The 18,397-nt window shown below is 39.3% G+C and overlaps 1 protein-coding gene across 4 annotated transcripts in view; it reads left to right on the top strand.

Annotated features, from left to right (window-relative positions):
- Nucleotides 1-18,064, top strand: part of LOC106108285 (GAS2-like protein 3) — a 48,956-nt gene extending 30,892 nt beyond the window's left edge. For all 4 annotated transcript variants that reach the window (XM_013289408.1, XM_013289406.1, XM_013289407.1 and 1 more), the window contains 8 exons: nt 8,735-9,133; nt 14,503-14,627; nt 14,939-15,080; nt 15,199-15,427; nt 15,817-15,860; nt 15,936-16,039; nt 16,120-16,248; nt 16,335-18,064. In XM_013289408.1, coding sequence (XP_013144862.1) covers nt 8,755-9,133; nt 14,503-14,627; nt 14,939-15,080; nt 15,199-15,427; nt 15,817-15,860; nt 15,936-16,039; nt 16,120-16,248; nt 16,335-17,324 — 2,142 coding nt within the window. In that variant the 5' untranslated portion in view covers nt 8,735-8,754 and the 3' untranslated portion in view covers nt 17,325-18,064. The remainder of the gene's footprint in view (nt 1-8,734; nt 9,134-14,502; nt 14,628-14,938; nt 15,081-15,198; nt 15,428-15,816; nt 15,861-15,935; nt 16,040-16,119; nt 16,249-16,334) is intronic.
- Nucleotides 18,065-18,397: the final 333 nt, after the last annotated feature.

The raw sequence follows: 18,397 nt of genomic DNA, 5'->3' as shown, positions 1-18,397 counted from the left end.
GCGGAGTAATAAAAGAAATGTTTGATGCTCTTACTGCCCATAAAAAGTAACGGGCTGGTTTAATCAATGTGAATTTAGTCTAAATGTTAATTTTTAAGTGCAAATGACGAAATAGATGCCTTAGAAGTTCGTGGCCTGTTAGTGACAGTTCCAGCGTCTCCGCCCCCCCCCCCCGGCTCCCACACGATCGTGTCAAAACGATAGATAACAATCAACGTAGTAACAAATCATTGGAATGTAGCCGCTGCATTCAATGTTCAACATTTACATAATTTATGCAGCCTTTTTATTATCGAGACGTGATAGTTTAAAGGTTACCAGTTCAACTGATGACGTCACAATGCCTAAGTACTTAGGTATAAGGTAGTTTTAAAATTTTCATGCACATTCTTATATCTTTACTAGCTGTTGCTCGCGTCTTCGTCTGCGTGAAATTAATAAATATATAGCCAATGTTACTCATCGTTTAACTACCTTTCTTTCGGTGAATTTTTAAATCGGCCCAGCAGTTTTTGAGTTTTTCAATACATATAAGAATACAAAAATACAAATCTTTCCTCTTCATAATATAAGTATAGATAAATGTGTACTTCACTTGATAATATCTTGGAAATAACTTGCACTGTTTGATTTTCACATAAAAAGATTACATATCTGGTAATTTTACAACTTTGCTTCGTGGCTTTTTAATGGGATACAGTTATTTTGGTCTCGAGTCGCGGACAAAGGAAAAGGTTGCCGTTTCAGGAAATGTTTGACGACAGACTAAAACAAAAATAGTTTAACGATCGCTCGTAAATATATTAATATTTAAGAAATGTCTTGTTTAGAAAGCTACCACATTCTTAAATATATTTCAGTATAAAAATGTAGATATAAAATTTATTTTGTGACAAAAAATATCACATATTAACTTGTATGGCGATTTGTATTTAAGTGGAATTAAGATATTTGAACTATAAATAGGCGGGTCTTTTTAATCTCATGCATAATACATTATTTCAGAAAAGATAAACAAATTAAAATTAGCAAGAACCCGTTTTAATAATTTGTTTAAAACATGATAAGTCACGTTTTTATTGACTTTAAGTGCAGGCCCATTAGCAAATGTATTAAATAACTAGAAAGAATCTAATAGCAATATACAATTTAAAATGACAACAATTTTATGAGTTTGCATTATCTACTTATCCTGGCATTTAGGTTGCTTACAAGAGAATTTTTAAAATGTACACATTGAATCTATTAATTCCAGATCTTTTTGAACTATTACTTTATACCTGAAACCTAGTATTTGGTATTAAAGAACGCAGACGAGGCGATAAAAGCATTCACCATCGTCAGTTCCGCCGCTCAGTCTATCGCCGTATCTCGCTAATAATAATGTGAGCCAATTAAAGCCGCCGGCGTGTGCTTGCCGGCTTATCCGCATCTACTGCTCTCTTTGCATTCAGAGACAATATGCTGCAGGACTGACAAATAATGTAATCATATTTTATTTGTAACGGATTCTTTTTCGTCCTGTTTAAATTGTTTACAACTATGGTTGTCTAATCTATCTTGTTAATAATCTAGAGTACAGATTGCCTACTATAAAGTCAATTACATTGCATTTTACTACCTAATTATCAATCTTTTGCCGTCAATAGTTTCGGCGACATCTAGCACATGACGCTATCTCAATAAACAAGTGCTAGTGAAGAACCCGAGGGTTTTTCTGATGCATTCTATATTCAGAATTCCCCTGCTCCTTCACGTCTGACAGCAATGATCGTTTAAAGCCTGCGCACACTTGGAACTAAACTATAGCACAACTGTTTAGTCTCGCTTTGATTCCCATGAGTTTATATGGAGGTGCACACACGAGATTTGTGGTGCAACTAAACAGTTAAATTGACTGCGAAACAATTGACAATCGTACAACAGTTGTGCGATTTTTCAGTCAAAGGTGTGCGCCCGCTCTTAAACGCCACAAAACATATAGTTATTTTAGCTTTGACACACTGAAACAATTTGTATAATCTCGCTGTACAGCATCAAAATAGATTTATGTACAGATGTTAATTCTTAATGTTTTTCTTTGCTAGTAAAAGTTAATTTTAGTTTTAAAATCAGATTTAATTTAAACATTCGTTAATGCATGTGGTTAATAGCAGCGTTAAACACTTTTGCATTCATTTGCATAAAAAATTTTAAATGTATAATTGAAGAAAGTCGATGTAAATGACAATAAATAAATCAAAGGATAATTACATAGAAAGTGTATAATTGAATCATTCCAGATTTCATTCAAGTTGCAGAAAAGAACATTAGCTTTCTTGAATTTTTATTCAATTTCATTTCTCGATATACGATTTCGTTTGAATAATAAGTTGTAACAGGACATGACATTGTAGCGTTTATATTTTGTGTGTGTAACGGTGCACGCCGGGGGTCGGTATTAGTATGCGGCGATATATCCGATGTCGTCATCTCGGCAAATCACTGTCGGATGCGGCGAGCGCCATGCGAGCGCTGTTACATATGGAGCAGTAGGTGACCCACACAAACACAAGCAGAACTTTATGCTAACAACTTAAGTTACAATAAGTTATTCACCGCAGGCACACAAAAACACGGTTAGCGAGAAACATTTCATAGATATTTTTACAAATTGATTTGAATTAATATTAAAAAAACTATAAAATATGTAAGTTAAACACTTCCATATTGTAATGGTTTACAAGGTCCAGCTGAAATAAGCATTTTTCTATAAATAAATACGTTTTTGCATCAAACAATATTTTGCTAGTCATGTTACAGTAACGATAGGAATCCCAGTTGTATACAAAGTTATATAACACTACATAATCAGCTGCAATTTGTAGCATTTATGTCGCGCAGTCAGTGTGACTGGGTGAAGGTTGGCGCTAATGTTCTGCTGTTCATCACAACACTTTATACAGGAAATGAATATACCTTATCATTATAACGATATTACTATTAATATATCACATGTTATGGTACGTACACCGGTAGAGGTAGACGTAGAAAGAGATAGATTGCGTGAAAGGCGACATGATCAAGAAAAGAGTGCGGACTGATGAAAGATTAACCTGCAGAACAAAAATATGGCCCTACGGGAGTAGGATGAGGAAGGGAAAATAATGATGATAAGTCATAATCTGATAATCTTACTTTAAATTATTAGCTCCACCAATTATTAGCTCGAAGGCAATGTTATACCTATTTCTATTTCCAAGAAAATCTAGAATTATATAATTTAGAAACAAGGTATCCTAATACCAGATTTTATTCATAGAAAACTATTACAGTAGTACAGTTTAGTCTAGTAAATTTCGTATATAATTCGCCAATTTACATGTAACAGAGCGGCGTTAAAACGGCGCGGCCGCGTTTGATCCGGGCCGTAACTGCGCGGGCCAGTTGCCTCGTTAGCGCCGCTAGACCAGCTAGCTTTGACAACCAGCTCATGTTGTCCAACATGTTCAGTTATTAGCGGAACTACAAACTCGCACTAATTTAGAACAGGTATCTGCATTCTGCTCTATACTGTGTATTATTTGATGTACATCGTGACTGAGTTTACAATGCTATATGGAAATGAACGTGTGCCGTTTTTACTAAGACATTCGGTAGTTGTAGGTTATGTCCGTTTGTAATAGTTGCGATGTAGAGTAGTGTAACTGCAGACTGATCATGAATAATTTATTGTTCAATTTAAAAGAAAGTTATACTAAGTTGAACGCAATTAATCTATAAAGAAAATGACAATTAATTAAATAAATTGACAGTTGCATTTCTAACAGGAAAATAAGGTCTTCATTTAGTACGAACATCGTAACCTTAATAAATCCGGATTTAGACTTAATTTGTTGAGTTTATAGTAAATTTAGCATGAAATGACTTGCTCTGCATTTTATCTATAACAAATCGATCTACTTATCAAATAAAGATCGATTTAATTCCATCTCAGAGACACCGCCTGTCGATTTAAATACCATAACAATGATTTACGCATTTCGTTCGTCGTAAATATTAATTTTACGGCACAAATATTACAGTTTATGGATATTTAATAGCAGCTGTAAACCAATATAAAAGATAAAATATTTTTCTTTTAAATACTTACTGCAATTTGAAATAAATTTTAAAGTTATAAATGTAATAAACTACTTCCTATTTACCTTTTAAAAAGTTGCAGGAAAAAAAGAAGAAGAAAACAAATCTAAACTGTACGTAAAAATGCAGAGCTTCCATTAAAGAAACTTAATTGGTACAACTGGTCCGTCAACTTGAAGTAACCTTTATGTAGGGACAACCGTATGTCTATTACAAGTAGAAATGAACGAGTACTTGCATCGTACTTAGAGGCCCACGCAGATCCATTCAGCAGAACAGGTCTGCGGCGCTGCTCAACGGAACAGGTCCGAAGCGACGTGACAATGAACTCACAACGTCATTCACTGAACACTGGAGCACTATTTCTCTAGAATTATTTTTATGACTTCGTCCGTGTTGTGTTCAATAAATGAGTAACATAGCCTATGTTATTGATAACGTAGCTTTTTAATGGTACAAATATTTTTGAAATCGGTCCAGTAGTTTTTGGTTTATTAGTATAGTCTAGATTTACAATTCAAATGAGAATCGGTAAATGATGTTCTTAAGCACATAATAAATAGATATTTTTTATATTTATAATTTACAAATAATATTTTATAAAGAAAGTATTTCAATCAGTATGTTCTTGATATGCAACATCGGTGCGTTACGGTGTTGAGTGCGCTGGTCGGCTCAATGAACACGACAGGGCGCGTCTTCCGCCCCGCACGCCCCAGCCCGCCTAGCGACCTAGCGACTAACGACTAGCGACTAGCAGTAAGTCATGAGACATCGATACCAAAGTATAATCGAATCATATTTATTAATTGATTCTAACGTAATTGTATGTGGATATTTTAACTTGTATTGAACTGCAAATTTCAATTACAAAGTTTGTTATACAATGGATTCTTTCCACGCTTGGCTTTATTGAGTTCCCGATATTTCAACGCAGTGGCATCCGCGATGGTCGCTGGTTGACATTTGTAAAACATTTAACAAGTTTCATTGTTTATAGATGAAATTCATTTCACTTATCCGCTCATAACTTGCACCACACCTCATTCAGTGTAGTATTGTAAATAGAACACAGTACGTTCAACATCCGGTCAAACGAAACTGACATCTATGACCTTTTCATAAAGTCTACATCGGCTGCATATTGAAATATGTCTCTGTGTTTACATCGTATCAGATTTTTTCCACGGAAGCGCGACGCGACGGTAACCAGAAACGAAAGATTTGCTTTTGTTATTTCTACTATTTACAGAGACAGAGTTTCAACACGTTTACGTTGAGGCAGTCCTTGTATACTCGTCCACTCGACACACCCCGTATTAAGTACCAAAGATGTCCCTCCTTTGTACCGTTTACAAGTAAATTGAAACGAGTATAAGTAGTAAGTAGTAGTTAACAAAATCCATAGAAGAATGACGTCACCGTATCCGGTAACAAAATAGTATCAATATCCGTATAACAGCTATTTCCGTGCGTCTAAACAAACGTAACGAAATGTGAGAGAGGAAAGGAAAGCGAAGTGGCTTGCGGTAGTCGTAAACAGGGCAGCTAAAGGCGTGCGGGCTGCGGCTTCCTGTGTTAGGAAACGCAGTTTCTAACCCGAGGTAAGTTGCGGGTGGTCAGAGTTGAAAATAACCCGTGTTTATAACTTTTCAAGAAACGGTCTGGCCGCAACATGATTCATCGAAGTTAACACAAATAGTTAACAATCGACTGACCAGTTCCCGGGTCAACAGCACTGTAATTGGCCACTCATCTATTAAACTTGTTGACAATTGCGGCGTCCTCTTGCTGCTGTCAATTGATTTCTTCTCCTGTTATCCTGTGAATTGTGTGCGCAGGTCAGGAGCGGTTGGTGCTGCTGACGTCAACGACACGCTGTGTTAGCGCTTATTTATTTTATTTTTATTTATTATTTTATTTAAAAGCCACTCAGCACATGTGCTGATCTTCCGTGGTTGTAGAAAATAGATGGCACACATGGTTTTAAAATGCATTTCATACTCATTATAAAGAAATGTGGCTGCGGAGATAATATTTACATGAATATCTTATAACGCTTTTTATAATGTTGTCGTTATTGATGGTTAAGTATGCTTGATTTAAACAATTTTATAATATTTCTAATACAATGGACATTTTTATAATACTGGTACTGCTAGTATATGTATGTATTTATATACTTTAATGTTTGAAATCACGATTTTATAGCAATGATGCGTACGAACATTTCATTAGAATTTGTTTAGATTTCGTCGTACAATTGTTAAGATTACATTTGGTTTAAATTATGTCCACGTTAGTAAGTGGGCAGTTGTGAGAAGGTTTATCCGCTAACAATGTGGTAAGTGGCGCGATGGGCTGATAAACAATTTATTGTTAGAGTGAGGTACTGCGAGTGCCGGCTGCGGGGGGGAGCTGGGGGAGGGGCGAGGCGGCGGGAATGCAATTATCCAATTAAAGAGTCTAGCACCGACTTGCTGAGGGAGCAACGCTCTCCTGCGACCCGACGCGACATACAATCTTATCCTGAGGGAAACTTGACAACAAATGCTTATCAATTAATCGAGAATTCATTTCAGATGTGTCTTAAGGCGTAATCTAGATAAACTCAGTAGTTAATCTAAGATAAGACAATGTAACTAAAACACTTTAGTTGATTTATTCATTGATCTTTCTATGACAGGAGCGGAAACAAAAAATCGATAAACATGAAGCGCTGTTCATTTTAGTATCGCGTGGTGCTTCCCCATAAATTAATCTTTACCCCTCCCTGTATAAGTTATTCGATAACTTACAAATGCACTTTAATGTCCATAAAAGGGACTACGTCGGATAATGTTCGTTTGAAACGATACGACGGTGGTCTGTTGTGCGGTGCCGGCTCGTCCCAGCACGTTTTTTATCGACTTCGGTAGTTCAAGCAGCAAGTTTGGGGACCGAAAGACACGCGATACAATATCTACTTAGTTACTTGAACATGCAATATTTGAGACATCAGAAATTAAGGAAGACAGTCGTTATTTTTTTGTATTATAACAACCTATAAAACAATATGATGCTGTTGGAAAACAACTTCATTTTAGGATAAACTTTTACATGGATATCAAATTCTATAAATAAAAGCTTACATGTCTCTAGTAGCGATAGTAATTCCGCGCGTGCGCAACATCTCCCACACGCGAGCGGCAAAGACACAAAGGCGCCGCCGCACGAGAGACACGCGGGGCGTTTGATGTCGCCGCCGCACTCATCCCGCGCCAGTTCAAGGCTTCGTCTCCACTCGTGATCTACTAAAGTTGCTTTACTTCCATAAGTGGATATGAAAGGGTCCCGCGCTCCGCAACGGAAATATCTCTTTTATTTACTTCGACGTTTACGATCACATTCTGCAATCGTATAACATAACTAGCTAATAGTCATAAACTCTGAGATAGTGAATCTTTTTTATATTATCTTGGCATTAAGTCGTCCATATCCCACAGATTGCATGTAAATCAAAATTGTTTCATTCAAACTAAAGGCGTTTCTGTTAAATAAAACTTGTTCATATGTTTTCCTTTACTACGCGGGAGCAAGATGTTTGTAATAACGATAATCAGTATTGCACAAGTACCACATGATTTCTAACATAAAGTATTCCCCACACGGCGCGGTGGTGCGCGGCTGCGGGAGGAAAGCGGCATCGCACCCGCACATCTGCGGAGAAAGTCGCAGCCGCGGCGCGTGTGGCCCCACCTTATGTAACTGGGATTATACCGTCATGTGTGCCTTACTGGTAGGACATGACACTTTGAGTTTTTAATGTCTAGATCTTCTTTTGTAATTTTATCATTACAAATACTGCGTAATATTTACAAGTAATATGCCTCGTAACTTAATATGTTAAACAGATGATAATTCAATGAGTAGGTATGCTCAACATAAAAACTGATTTCCGATAGCGATGCTTTATAAATACTTTTTGTAAAAATTTAATTACGTCTCGAGCGTTGTCGGTGTACAAAATCCCCGTAGCTTTTGTTTTATAATTGTAATGTGAAACGGCCTTCGAAATGATTTTGGAAGAAACGAAGAAAGGAATGAAGCCGCCTCTCGCATGCAAATTTAATAAGCTTCGAGAAAATTGTTATTGGCGATCGAAGTATGTGCCAAAACTTAAGGCCAAGTGTATTGTAAATGATCTTAACAATTTATTATAAGTTGCCCGAAGGGAATTGAGGCGTAGATAGTATTGCGCCCATTTATCTCGGCAAGGGCCTCGCATGTCGTCGCGAAGGTCGGCCCATAGAGTCTTTAATTTTAAACAGCTTACAATCGGCGACCGCTTAAAGTAGATGACGCATAAATAAAGCCGCATTAATTTTAACAAGACTTAAATGGCGAGACGACAGCTCGATAATGAACAGTTATTGGTTTAACAAAAAATGATTATGAAAAAAAAATCAAAACACTCCGAGCATTTTTTAATAGCTTTAAATGTTACAGTTAAATGAGCAACCATGAATAATGAAGCCACTAATTACCGAGCTCATTACACTGATGTTCCAAATTACGTCACACAGCTATTACATTGTCTTGGGTAGGCAGTGACCAGAGTGTTGTGTTGCAGATAGCTCGGCCGGCACCGGCATGGCGTACTACCGCTGCGGACCGACGGCCATCGGCAGCCGCGCCTCCTGGTCGGTGACGTCGCCTACCGACCAGAACACCTTCGAGCGGCCGCTCAGTGGGAACTTCGACAGGATCTTTAATGCGTTTGAGAGGACTAATGCGTTCGAGTACGTGCGCAGTACTTTTGAGGGAGGGTCGGAGGAGCGTGGCGCGGGGCGGGCTGAGGCGCTGGTGCGGCGCGTGAGCAGTAGCTATGAGCGCGCCGACTGCGCACTGGCGGCGCAGGCCCCCAGCGCTGCCGACGAGGACTACTACAGGGAGAAGATTCTGTACTCGCAGGCGAGGCAACTCTTCCCGCTGCAGGAGGACCTCGCCGACTGGATCAATAAAACTATCGGTGAGTTTTATTACCATTTTAATATGGAAAGGTTTTAGGTAACGCCGCATCATAATTCTTTTTGATGTTAAATGATGTCATTATACGTTCTTTATTATACACTCTTCTGGCGCTACACTTATGTAACACTGGTCAACTTTTCACTTAGTTTTTCTATATTGAACTTCGTATTTTATTTATAATCTCGATTTAACGGTCAACTATAAAACAAGGTCTGACTGTAAGTGCAAGCGGCGCATTGCGGCCACCACGGCAGCGACCCACATACACATAAATGATCTCAAACTCTCAATACACCCGTTCCGTGTCTAACAAACTTTATTCATTAAAAAAACGATCATTGCAGAAAACATACCTAAGTACACTTAACTAGCAGGAAATAGTTAGGGAAATACGTCAAAGTTATAATATTCCTAGAAGTGTAATTACATTCCCACACCTACGTTACATATTAATTAAACGCGGTTTATAATTAGATTATCGTTTAAAACATTCATTTTATAAAGTTAAATTTAATGTTATAAGTACCTATCGTAATTAACTTAACGTTTAAGCAATTATTCATTAAGTAATTAAAAAGAAATTCTACATTGATTAAGTAAAGATGCATCAATATCACAAGCACCAATAACTGCGTTTTAACAGATTTAACTTTTTTATTATATAAAAATCGAAATATTAAAGTATTTAGTAAATAAGCGGGTTATTATATGTTAAACTTGTACACTTCGTAAAATGTACAATTTATTGTTAAATTCTTGGATATGCTCAAATACCGAGCATTTCAAAGTCATAATTTTCAAGACGATTAACCTCGTTTTTAAAACACCTTTTTATAAATAAAATCGACAAATATACAAGGACACAAACTTTCGCTAAGTACAGTAAGTGTACTATAAACCCTTCTCAATAAAAAATCAATGTTATCTTGAAATTATACAAGGTAAAGACGGAATTAAACGAACTGATTTTATCAAAGTACTAAAGATTTTATTTGACATTTTTAGTCACCACGTTTTAAAAATAAAATTGAAATCTCTAAATAAAATCTTTTCTTGCTTAAGCATAAACTTACTTTTGGAATTCAAGTTCAAAGATTCAAAGTAATAAGCAAATAGTCTTAATGTGAACTAAAAATTAACTCTAATAATATTAACACCGTTAACTCGTAGGTCCAGTGTCCACTAGCAGTATTTCATTGGTTTATTAGTGCGCGTAATTTGATGGATCCCGCCCACACTAATGTTACGCAACGCACAACGCACGTGTGGTGTGGCGCGGCTAATTGGTAAATACAACCTTTGTGCTCACAGCCAGCGCGGCTGACAGGGCCACACTGGAGCGACTAGGGTTACCATACTAAAATACTGCTATCTTACTCTCTACGTCTTTGATAAATGATTCTTTGATTTATTACCGTATTTAGAACGTTAAAGTGTTTTATAGAAATATAGCAAAGTCCTATGAATTAATATATTTTTACGGTACTAAAAGAAAAACAAACCTTTTCTAAAATTGTGAATTTGATTATTAACATAATCCCTAACCACGCTAAGGGTATCCACAAAATTTGGAGAAAAAGTCGAAATAATAACTAATTCATAGACTTTCCGTGTTATCACAAAATCATGGGACGCGTGGATATTCTGTCGCAAACGCCGGCGCCTTAATTCAGTCACGTTCAGTCAGTTTTCATTAAGCAGACATTAACCAGTAAAAATATGCCTAATAATTTAGCCTTTTAAGTCTAGATATTTGCCTGTTCCTTCGTAGTTATCTGCTAATTAATATATCCGCAATGTAACATCTGTTACCATCAGCATCTTTCTCACGTTACTGTATCCCAAAGAATTATCTTCCTGGAGGAAATCTCTGTAATTATTAACCGGTTAATCGACCATATGTCGCCCACTGCCACCTGGTGGGAACAAGTTCACACGAAAATTAGCAATTTGATACTACTCTAATTTTTTGTAGCAAAAAAGCACCACGCCTTTTATTTGCTTGAATATTTTTAAATTTGGTAACAAACCCTTTGACGCATTTTGCAAAAAGTCTTGACATAAAATTACGATAACTTAGATCGTCTGAAAATATCTTTGAGTAGCAATCTCTGTGGCGCAAAATAGTCGTACGTAGATTTCTTAAGTAAACATTCATCCAACGAAGACATAAATGTGTTACATCAAAGAAACGTATAATATTAATGTAACTATCAATCGATGTAATGTTTGTCGAGGAAAGTGCAGCGCGCTCTACCCTGTCACGACAGCGCCATTACCCTGCCGTCTCCCGCGCAATTATACGTCTCTCCTCTGCATTATTGACAATGATAGCTCTCACTACCATCACTGCAATATAAAGCTAATGTTTTGAACAAGAAATGTCATAAAATACGGAGACGGGCCAATGCAATCTAGACAGTTAACAATAACCGTTATTTTATGTAAGTTAACGATTCTATTTGAATAATATTTAGAATTAAACAAACACTTCCTGGTGGGCTCAATAGTCATTAACTAATCCAATTGGAAATCCCTAACGATAGCTTTATTATACTTAATCTAACACTAAGGGAGACCATATCACTACTGTCAACTATATTACTTGAGGCACCAAATTATTACGAACCTACATTTCATTTAATAAACAATAAATAGTATGCAAGCATTCGATACGTTGCGGACAGTAGTCCAGCTTTGGTGCGCTGAGTCAGCAAGCTCGGCGGGTGCGCACCCGCGGACTCGCCGGTCTCCAGTGGCTATAAATACCGACACACTACCGCTGCTCTCTGCACTATGAATATCTAATATTATTACGATGCAAGGTGAAAGCGGCAGCGATATTACTTACGATATGTAAGTTAATTTAACATAGCAGTAGTTAAAAGTTTAACTTTAAAAGGCATTAGTTAAATTGCTGTTGTTAAATGTTACTATCGTCTAGTCTCCTAGTCTCCAATAGCTTTGGTCTGTGCAAACGCTTATCCGCTTGATCTCTTGTCTTGGACCACTAGCTTCGCGGTGGGCTTAACATTTATTGTAATTCGTACACAAAGCCTCACTTCGGGGCCTGGGGACGCATTGACACGTACTTAAACCTATTTGTACAACAAACCGTTACCTTAGATATGGTGTGCGTATTTAATATGCAACATATGAAATGTCGTAAATAAATAGGTTTTTAATTAACTGAAGTAGAATAAAACATGTGGCCTCTCATGAAAATATCAGCCAACTGGTTGTATTGCGAAGGCTAACAGCTCGCGGGACCACCGGCGCAGACGACCGGCTTGTCAGACTTACTGACTATACCTAACAAGGGTGAATCAGTTACCGAAGTGAAGGTTAAAAGATTCGGTAATAATAATAACCGTCTTTAAAAACGTACATTCCATTTTTGTAATTACAGATATTTGTTATTGGAAACTCAATTATTCAACTATTTAGGGCCTACTTACGTTAGTGACTATTTTATAAGTAAAAAAGTAGTAGGTTTTATAACTAATTAAATTCTAATTGGTATCTAAATCCAAACAAAATATTACTTACCGATGTTAAATTGGTTACTCTAAACGAGATTATTGCAAATTTTATTTAAAATTCAGAGTAACATATATCCAGTGTCTAATGCAATTACAATGTGTAACAATGGTGAGACTTCATATAGCACTCCTCACACCAACTAAAAATATTTGTATAACAGATTATTGCATCGCTTCGTAACACCTATTGTATTTAAACAAAATAGATAACATATTGAATGTCCGAAGAAATACGAGTATAATCTACAATATACAAAAAGGAAAAAACTGAAAGTTAAGAAAATTGTTATTAAAAAGGTATAATTGATGGCATAATCATTGTAAAAAGAAAAGAAAGTTTTAACTAATTTAATTCTAGAATTTAATATCGATATAGTAGCACATCACTAGTTGGAGTTTGTTTATTCATTGAGTGTAATTATGTCTAAATACGGGTAGTGGCGGTGTGCCGGTCGCTGTAAGTGATATCAGAGAAGGTGAAGGGCAAAGGTGAGGCGCGCGAAAGTACACCCCGTGGGAGATCAAAAGTATTTCGTCCACTGACAGATATATTCATTTCACCATTGTTATTATAGTAGTGAAAAGTACAAAAAATCAATTAATTATAAACTGTAAAGATTTTAATTTTTGTATGTATAGAAACGACTCAATAAATACTGGGCCGGTTTAAAACTTACACCTTTAGAAAAGTAATTTATCTATGAGGAACATAGGCTATATTTTTTAATTTCACGCGGACGGAGTCGCGAGGAACAGCTAGTATACTATCAGAGCACGCGACGCGAAGGATCGTATTACGGCGCGCCCCGAGATTTGATTAGTTCAGTAAACATCGAGTGCATGTATTTCACGGTGCGGTGGCGTGGGCGCGGCGCTGCCTACCCCAAATGTACGCGGTTATACGGTCAGCGCACGCGGCGAGCTGTCTCGATGATTACTCGTAGGTCAACTAACCATATATTCTATAAATATTAATTTAGTATCTACTTAGATTTGTATACTTAGTGTGTGCTAACAATTTGCTAAATGGCGACTAAAGGGAGCACTTAGTGTACATTTATTACGAGAAATGTACAATAGACAATAATAGTTTTATTATCTAAGTTACAAAATATTCGTAGATCTAACAGTTGAATGTTTTCTCGTCAATTTGTAAATATAACAATTTTCCTTGTCTGCATCCTTATTGGATTAAATCCAATTGAGTCGCAACCAAATAAATCTATCGTTTACCGTTTGATTTATGTTGTGTGTCCGATGTGTTGAGAGTCCGCGGAGCTGATGAATGTCCTGGCTCTGACCTGCCTCAGCCTCACCTCACATTCTTGATTGCATTGAATTTAAAATTGCATATTTTAAGATATCAGGTTAAAACACTAGAATTTACCTCTCTTTACGTACTTAATATTAAAAAACGTATTTCGTAATTGATATTATGATGTCAATTATCTTAGATAATCTACTTTCTATAGAAATTATGAAAATAACGCAAGATATATTTAAAAAATAATCACGTAGTTATGATCTGTGATATGAGTTTTTCGAAGTATTCCAGTAGTTAACACGTGCGGAAAATCCTCGTAAAAGTAAATTAAATAAATGTAGATTTAGAGGTTACCGGGGCATGTTTACGAATACATTTAAATATTTACTTTAAAGTAAGGACATAGATTGATAAGGAACATAATGCCCTATGCTTAAAAAACCACTAGGTAGTGAATTCTAGCTCGAATGATCAGTTTTATAGAGGGATATGCCAATGAGGAGGCAATAAAATTACACCTTTTCAAAGATAGTAGCAGTTCAAATTCCGTTGTTATTGCAGGCACGACGTACCTGACGGGGGACAACTTTCTGGAGGCGCTGGACAACGGCGCTGAGCTGTGCCAGCTGGCGGCCGTCATACAGCAGCGCGCCAGGGAGGCACTCGACCAGGGCCTCGTCGTCGGGGTGAGTAACGTCCCGCACACTGAGACAATACGATTTAACAGAGCTATCTAACGCAATCTGTTGTGTCTTCCTGAAATCAGCTTAGAATGTTTAGTTGTTATCAAATCAAGAACATTTAGCTATTTCTAGAAAGTAAACGAACGTGACTATTATTAATGATTCAGGAATTCCATTATCCTCCAGTTGCGCATTGTGTTGAGTGATTACAAATAAATAATAGTAATGTACATGTAGCGTGTATGTGCCACGCCATCAGCCGCCTTCGAATAACATAGTCTATGTAGTGCTTATGTATTAAATGGTTTGTGCAGCCGGTGCCGCAGCTGCGCGGGCGGTGCTGGCAGAGAGCCGCGAGACGCAGTTTCTTCAGCCGCGACAATGCCGACAACTTCCTTACCTTCTGCCGCGACCTCGGCGTGCATGAGAACCTTCTCTTCGAGAGCGATGACCTAGGTAAACCTAGGGTAACACCATCTTTATGCGATAGTAGAATCCAAATATAATTTAAAGCGTCTTTCGAAAGTAAAGTACACCCAGAGTGCTCTGTAATGTATCGCGTGTGCGTTTCCAGTGCTGCACAACCAGCCGCGGCAGGTGGTGCTGTGCCTGCTGGAGGTGGCGCGGCTGGCGACGCGCTACCGACTGGAGCCCCCGGGGCTGGTGCAGCTGGAGCGGGAGATCGCGCAGGAGGAGCGCGACTCCGGCCTCGACTCCGCCATGTCCACCGCCGCCTGGCAGTTCCGCGACCTCACGCCGCCGCCGCACGACCCACGCGACACGCAGCCCGACGAGACACACAAGTCAGTAGTCCTTGCTCTTTTATCGTGAACCATGTGTACAAGGGGCGTATGACCCTCTTATAGCAATTTTGTCATATCCTATATTGTATAAGACGCGTAAAACGAGAACTTTAATGTGATGGATTTCAACACATGTAATTTAAATGTTCACGTTACACACAATGTTTGTCTGATCATTACACGCTGCATATGATAGAGAGACTGAGAGCACAAGCGCCGAGCCCCGGCCGCCGCCGCCCCGGCACGCGGACTTGTAAGTTGTATAATAGTTTGATACAGGTATCGAGGAGCCAAGAAAAATAAATTCATCCATCAAAATATATTTAATTACGTCATTGTTGTAGGTGGAAGCTTAAATTTGTTTTAAAATCATTGATTCTTGTTAACAGGCATACAGCAGAGCCATCCGCGACGTCACAGGACCAGAATGATTGTACGTATATAACACGACAAAAAATAGACCGCATAAAATAACATATGAAGTGATTATGTTCGTGTGTGTGTGCAGGCCAGCTGGGCGCAGACAACACGGACGCGGAGAGCACGCGCTCTGACGCCGCCAGCAGCGACTCCGACGTCCCTCTCAGACCCACCAACGAGCTCGACAAGCGGGTCAGTACTTCCTCCTACTGTTGAGGTGTTCTAGTATATATTATCGTGATAGTATATAATGTGGCGACGTGTGACGGCAGGTGGCGCTGGTGACTCGGCTGCTGGAGCGCGGCTGCAGCTGCTCCTCCGCGCGCTGCTCGCGGCTACTCAAGGTCAAGAAGGTGGGCGAGGGTCGCTACAACATCGCCGGCAGGAATGTCTTTATACGGGTACGCATCGCTACGAATGATAAAAAAAGTATTTCACTACTCCACTGGTTGAACATTGTTACTTGACGGGTATTGTAATGTTACAGCTTCTGAAGGGGCGGCACATGATGGTGCGCGTGGGCGGCGGCTGGGACACGCTGGAGCACTTCCTGTCGCGCCACGAGCCCTGCCAGGTGCGCCTCGTGGCGCCCGCGCACATGGCCGGCGCCCCGCCCTCGCCCCTCCCCGCACCTCTCCCCGCCGCCGCCGCATCCCCCACGCCGGACCTCCCGCTCGACGAGCTCGACGCGAAGCTATCTCCCATTAGAATCTCCCCGGCCACCAGCAAAACCTCAGTAGCCAGCAGGGACCGCTCCGGCACCACCACACCGGTAGATAGCAAAGCTTCCACTAGCGGCAAGTCTTCCCCGACGGGCGGGGCCGCTCCGAGCAAAAAAGAAGGCGGCGTGGTCTCTTCCACGCCGAACAAGGCACGCCTAAAGTCCGCACTCACGCTGCCCATTAAAGCGGAGCCCCCGCGCGCCCGCAAGCAGTCCGCACCCAGCTTCAGCACCCCCAACACGCCCACCAATCGGTCGACCCGCGCCCCCGGCGAGCTCCGAAAGTCTCTCACTTCCAACACTTTGCTAAACGCGCCAAAGAAATCTAGAAGTATGAGCCTCGGGATGCAGAAGGACGACAAGCCGAGCGGCGCGGAGCGGCCGGTCAAAGGCAAGAGCCGCAGCACGACCGTGACGCCGGCGCCCACGCCAACGCTCGGGAGCCGCAAGACGCGCAGCCAGAGCCTCGCCTCCACGCCCGTCAACGAGCCGCGCAGGACCTTCGCCGCGAGTAACGGACACGCCAAGAAGACGCGCAGCATGAGCCTGGCCACGACGGCGGACTTCGGCAAGCCGCTGGTGAAGAGTGTGTCGCTGTCGACGGGCGGCGCGCCGATGACGCAGGCCGCCATCGAGGAGAGCATCCGACTGTCGCTGGCCGCCACGCTAGTCGACGACTCCTGCCCCAAGAGGCCCTTCCTGCACATCAAAGCCAAATACAGAAGTCCGCCGCCGCGGGAAGTTCCCCCCAGATAACTCCGCTCCGTGCATTCCACTAGTTGTACAGTCTGACGCGAGGCCGAGGGGCCGGGGGCGGAGCCGGGGGCCGCGGGGCCGGGAGAGCCTCACATCGCGAGCTAAGCATTAAGTAGATCTCCTAAGTAATCTCATTTGTTTAACCACGTAGCTATAAGTTGCAAATCACGTTTATTAACTCGAAGGAAGCCTAGTCATAATGAGTTCTTTTTTAATATTGTATGTACTTTTAATTGTAATTTAATCGTCATCATAATTTCAGTATCATTTTTAATTTTTTATTTAATTTATAATTTTTTTAATCGATAGTCGATACCAACATTATTATTTTCAAAATTTAAATTGATATTTGTTAAAGTTTTAGAAGCGCTGCCAATCGCGCTTCGTGGTGTAATAAAATATTTTCAGTTTTATTTTGTTTTGTTTTTTTTTTATTATTAATTAAAATTCTATACCGTGCAATGCTGAATGCTTACTTGCGTATTTGTAACGTATTTTTCAAAAAACTATGCTAATAAGTACCTATTTGCTAACTTTTAAGTGTTGTTAATTATATCGCATTTCATTAATTGCAGCAGCGTCAAATTGCACTTATTTTAGTAAAATCTTAGCTAAGAACTTCATAAAATCAATCTCAAGGGTACAAAAATGATTAAGTCCACATATATTTTCGTAAAATAGATAAAAGAAATATTTTTGCACTATAGCAATAGTTAGGGCACAACAACACCAAACAACCACGAGAAAATAAAAATGGCACCTACCATCTACATACTACAACATATAGTTTAAACAACGAAGGACAAGAGAATGATAAAATAATGAATTCTAGGTTTTAAGAATCTATAATAAAGCTTAGATATTAATGCGGGAGTGAGCAGACTTGTGCTCAGAATACTGATGTAGTTTTAACTTTTACTTAAACACGATTTTTAAATTTACACAATAATTAAAGTGTCACCAAATTATTCACTTCTTTCAGTATACGGTGCTTTATTTGCGTAGGAGCTATCAAATCAAATTATTTTAGATTCCCCATTGTTTGATAATTAATCTGCAATAATTTGTATGCT

The sequence above is a fragment of the Papilio polytes genome, unplaced genomic scaffold, assembly GCF_000836215.1.
Source record: "Papilio polytes unplaced genomic scaffold, Ppol_1.0 DF821733.1, whole genome shotgun sequence".
Taxonomy (NCBI): Eukaryota; Metazoa; Arthropoda; class Insecta; order Lepidoptera; family Papilionidae; genus Papilio; species Papilio polytes.
The sequence above is the reverse complement of the archived record's forward strand: the minus strand, read 5'-3'. Positions and strand labels throughout refer to the sequence as shown.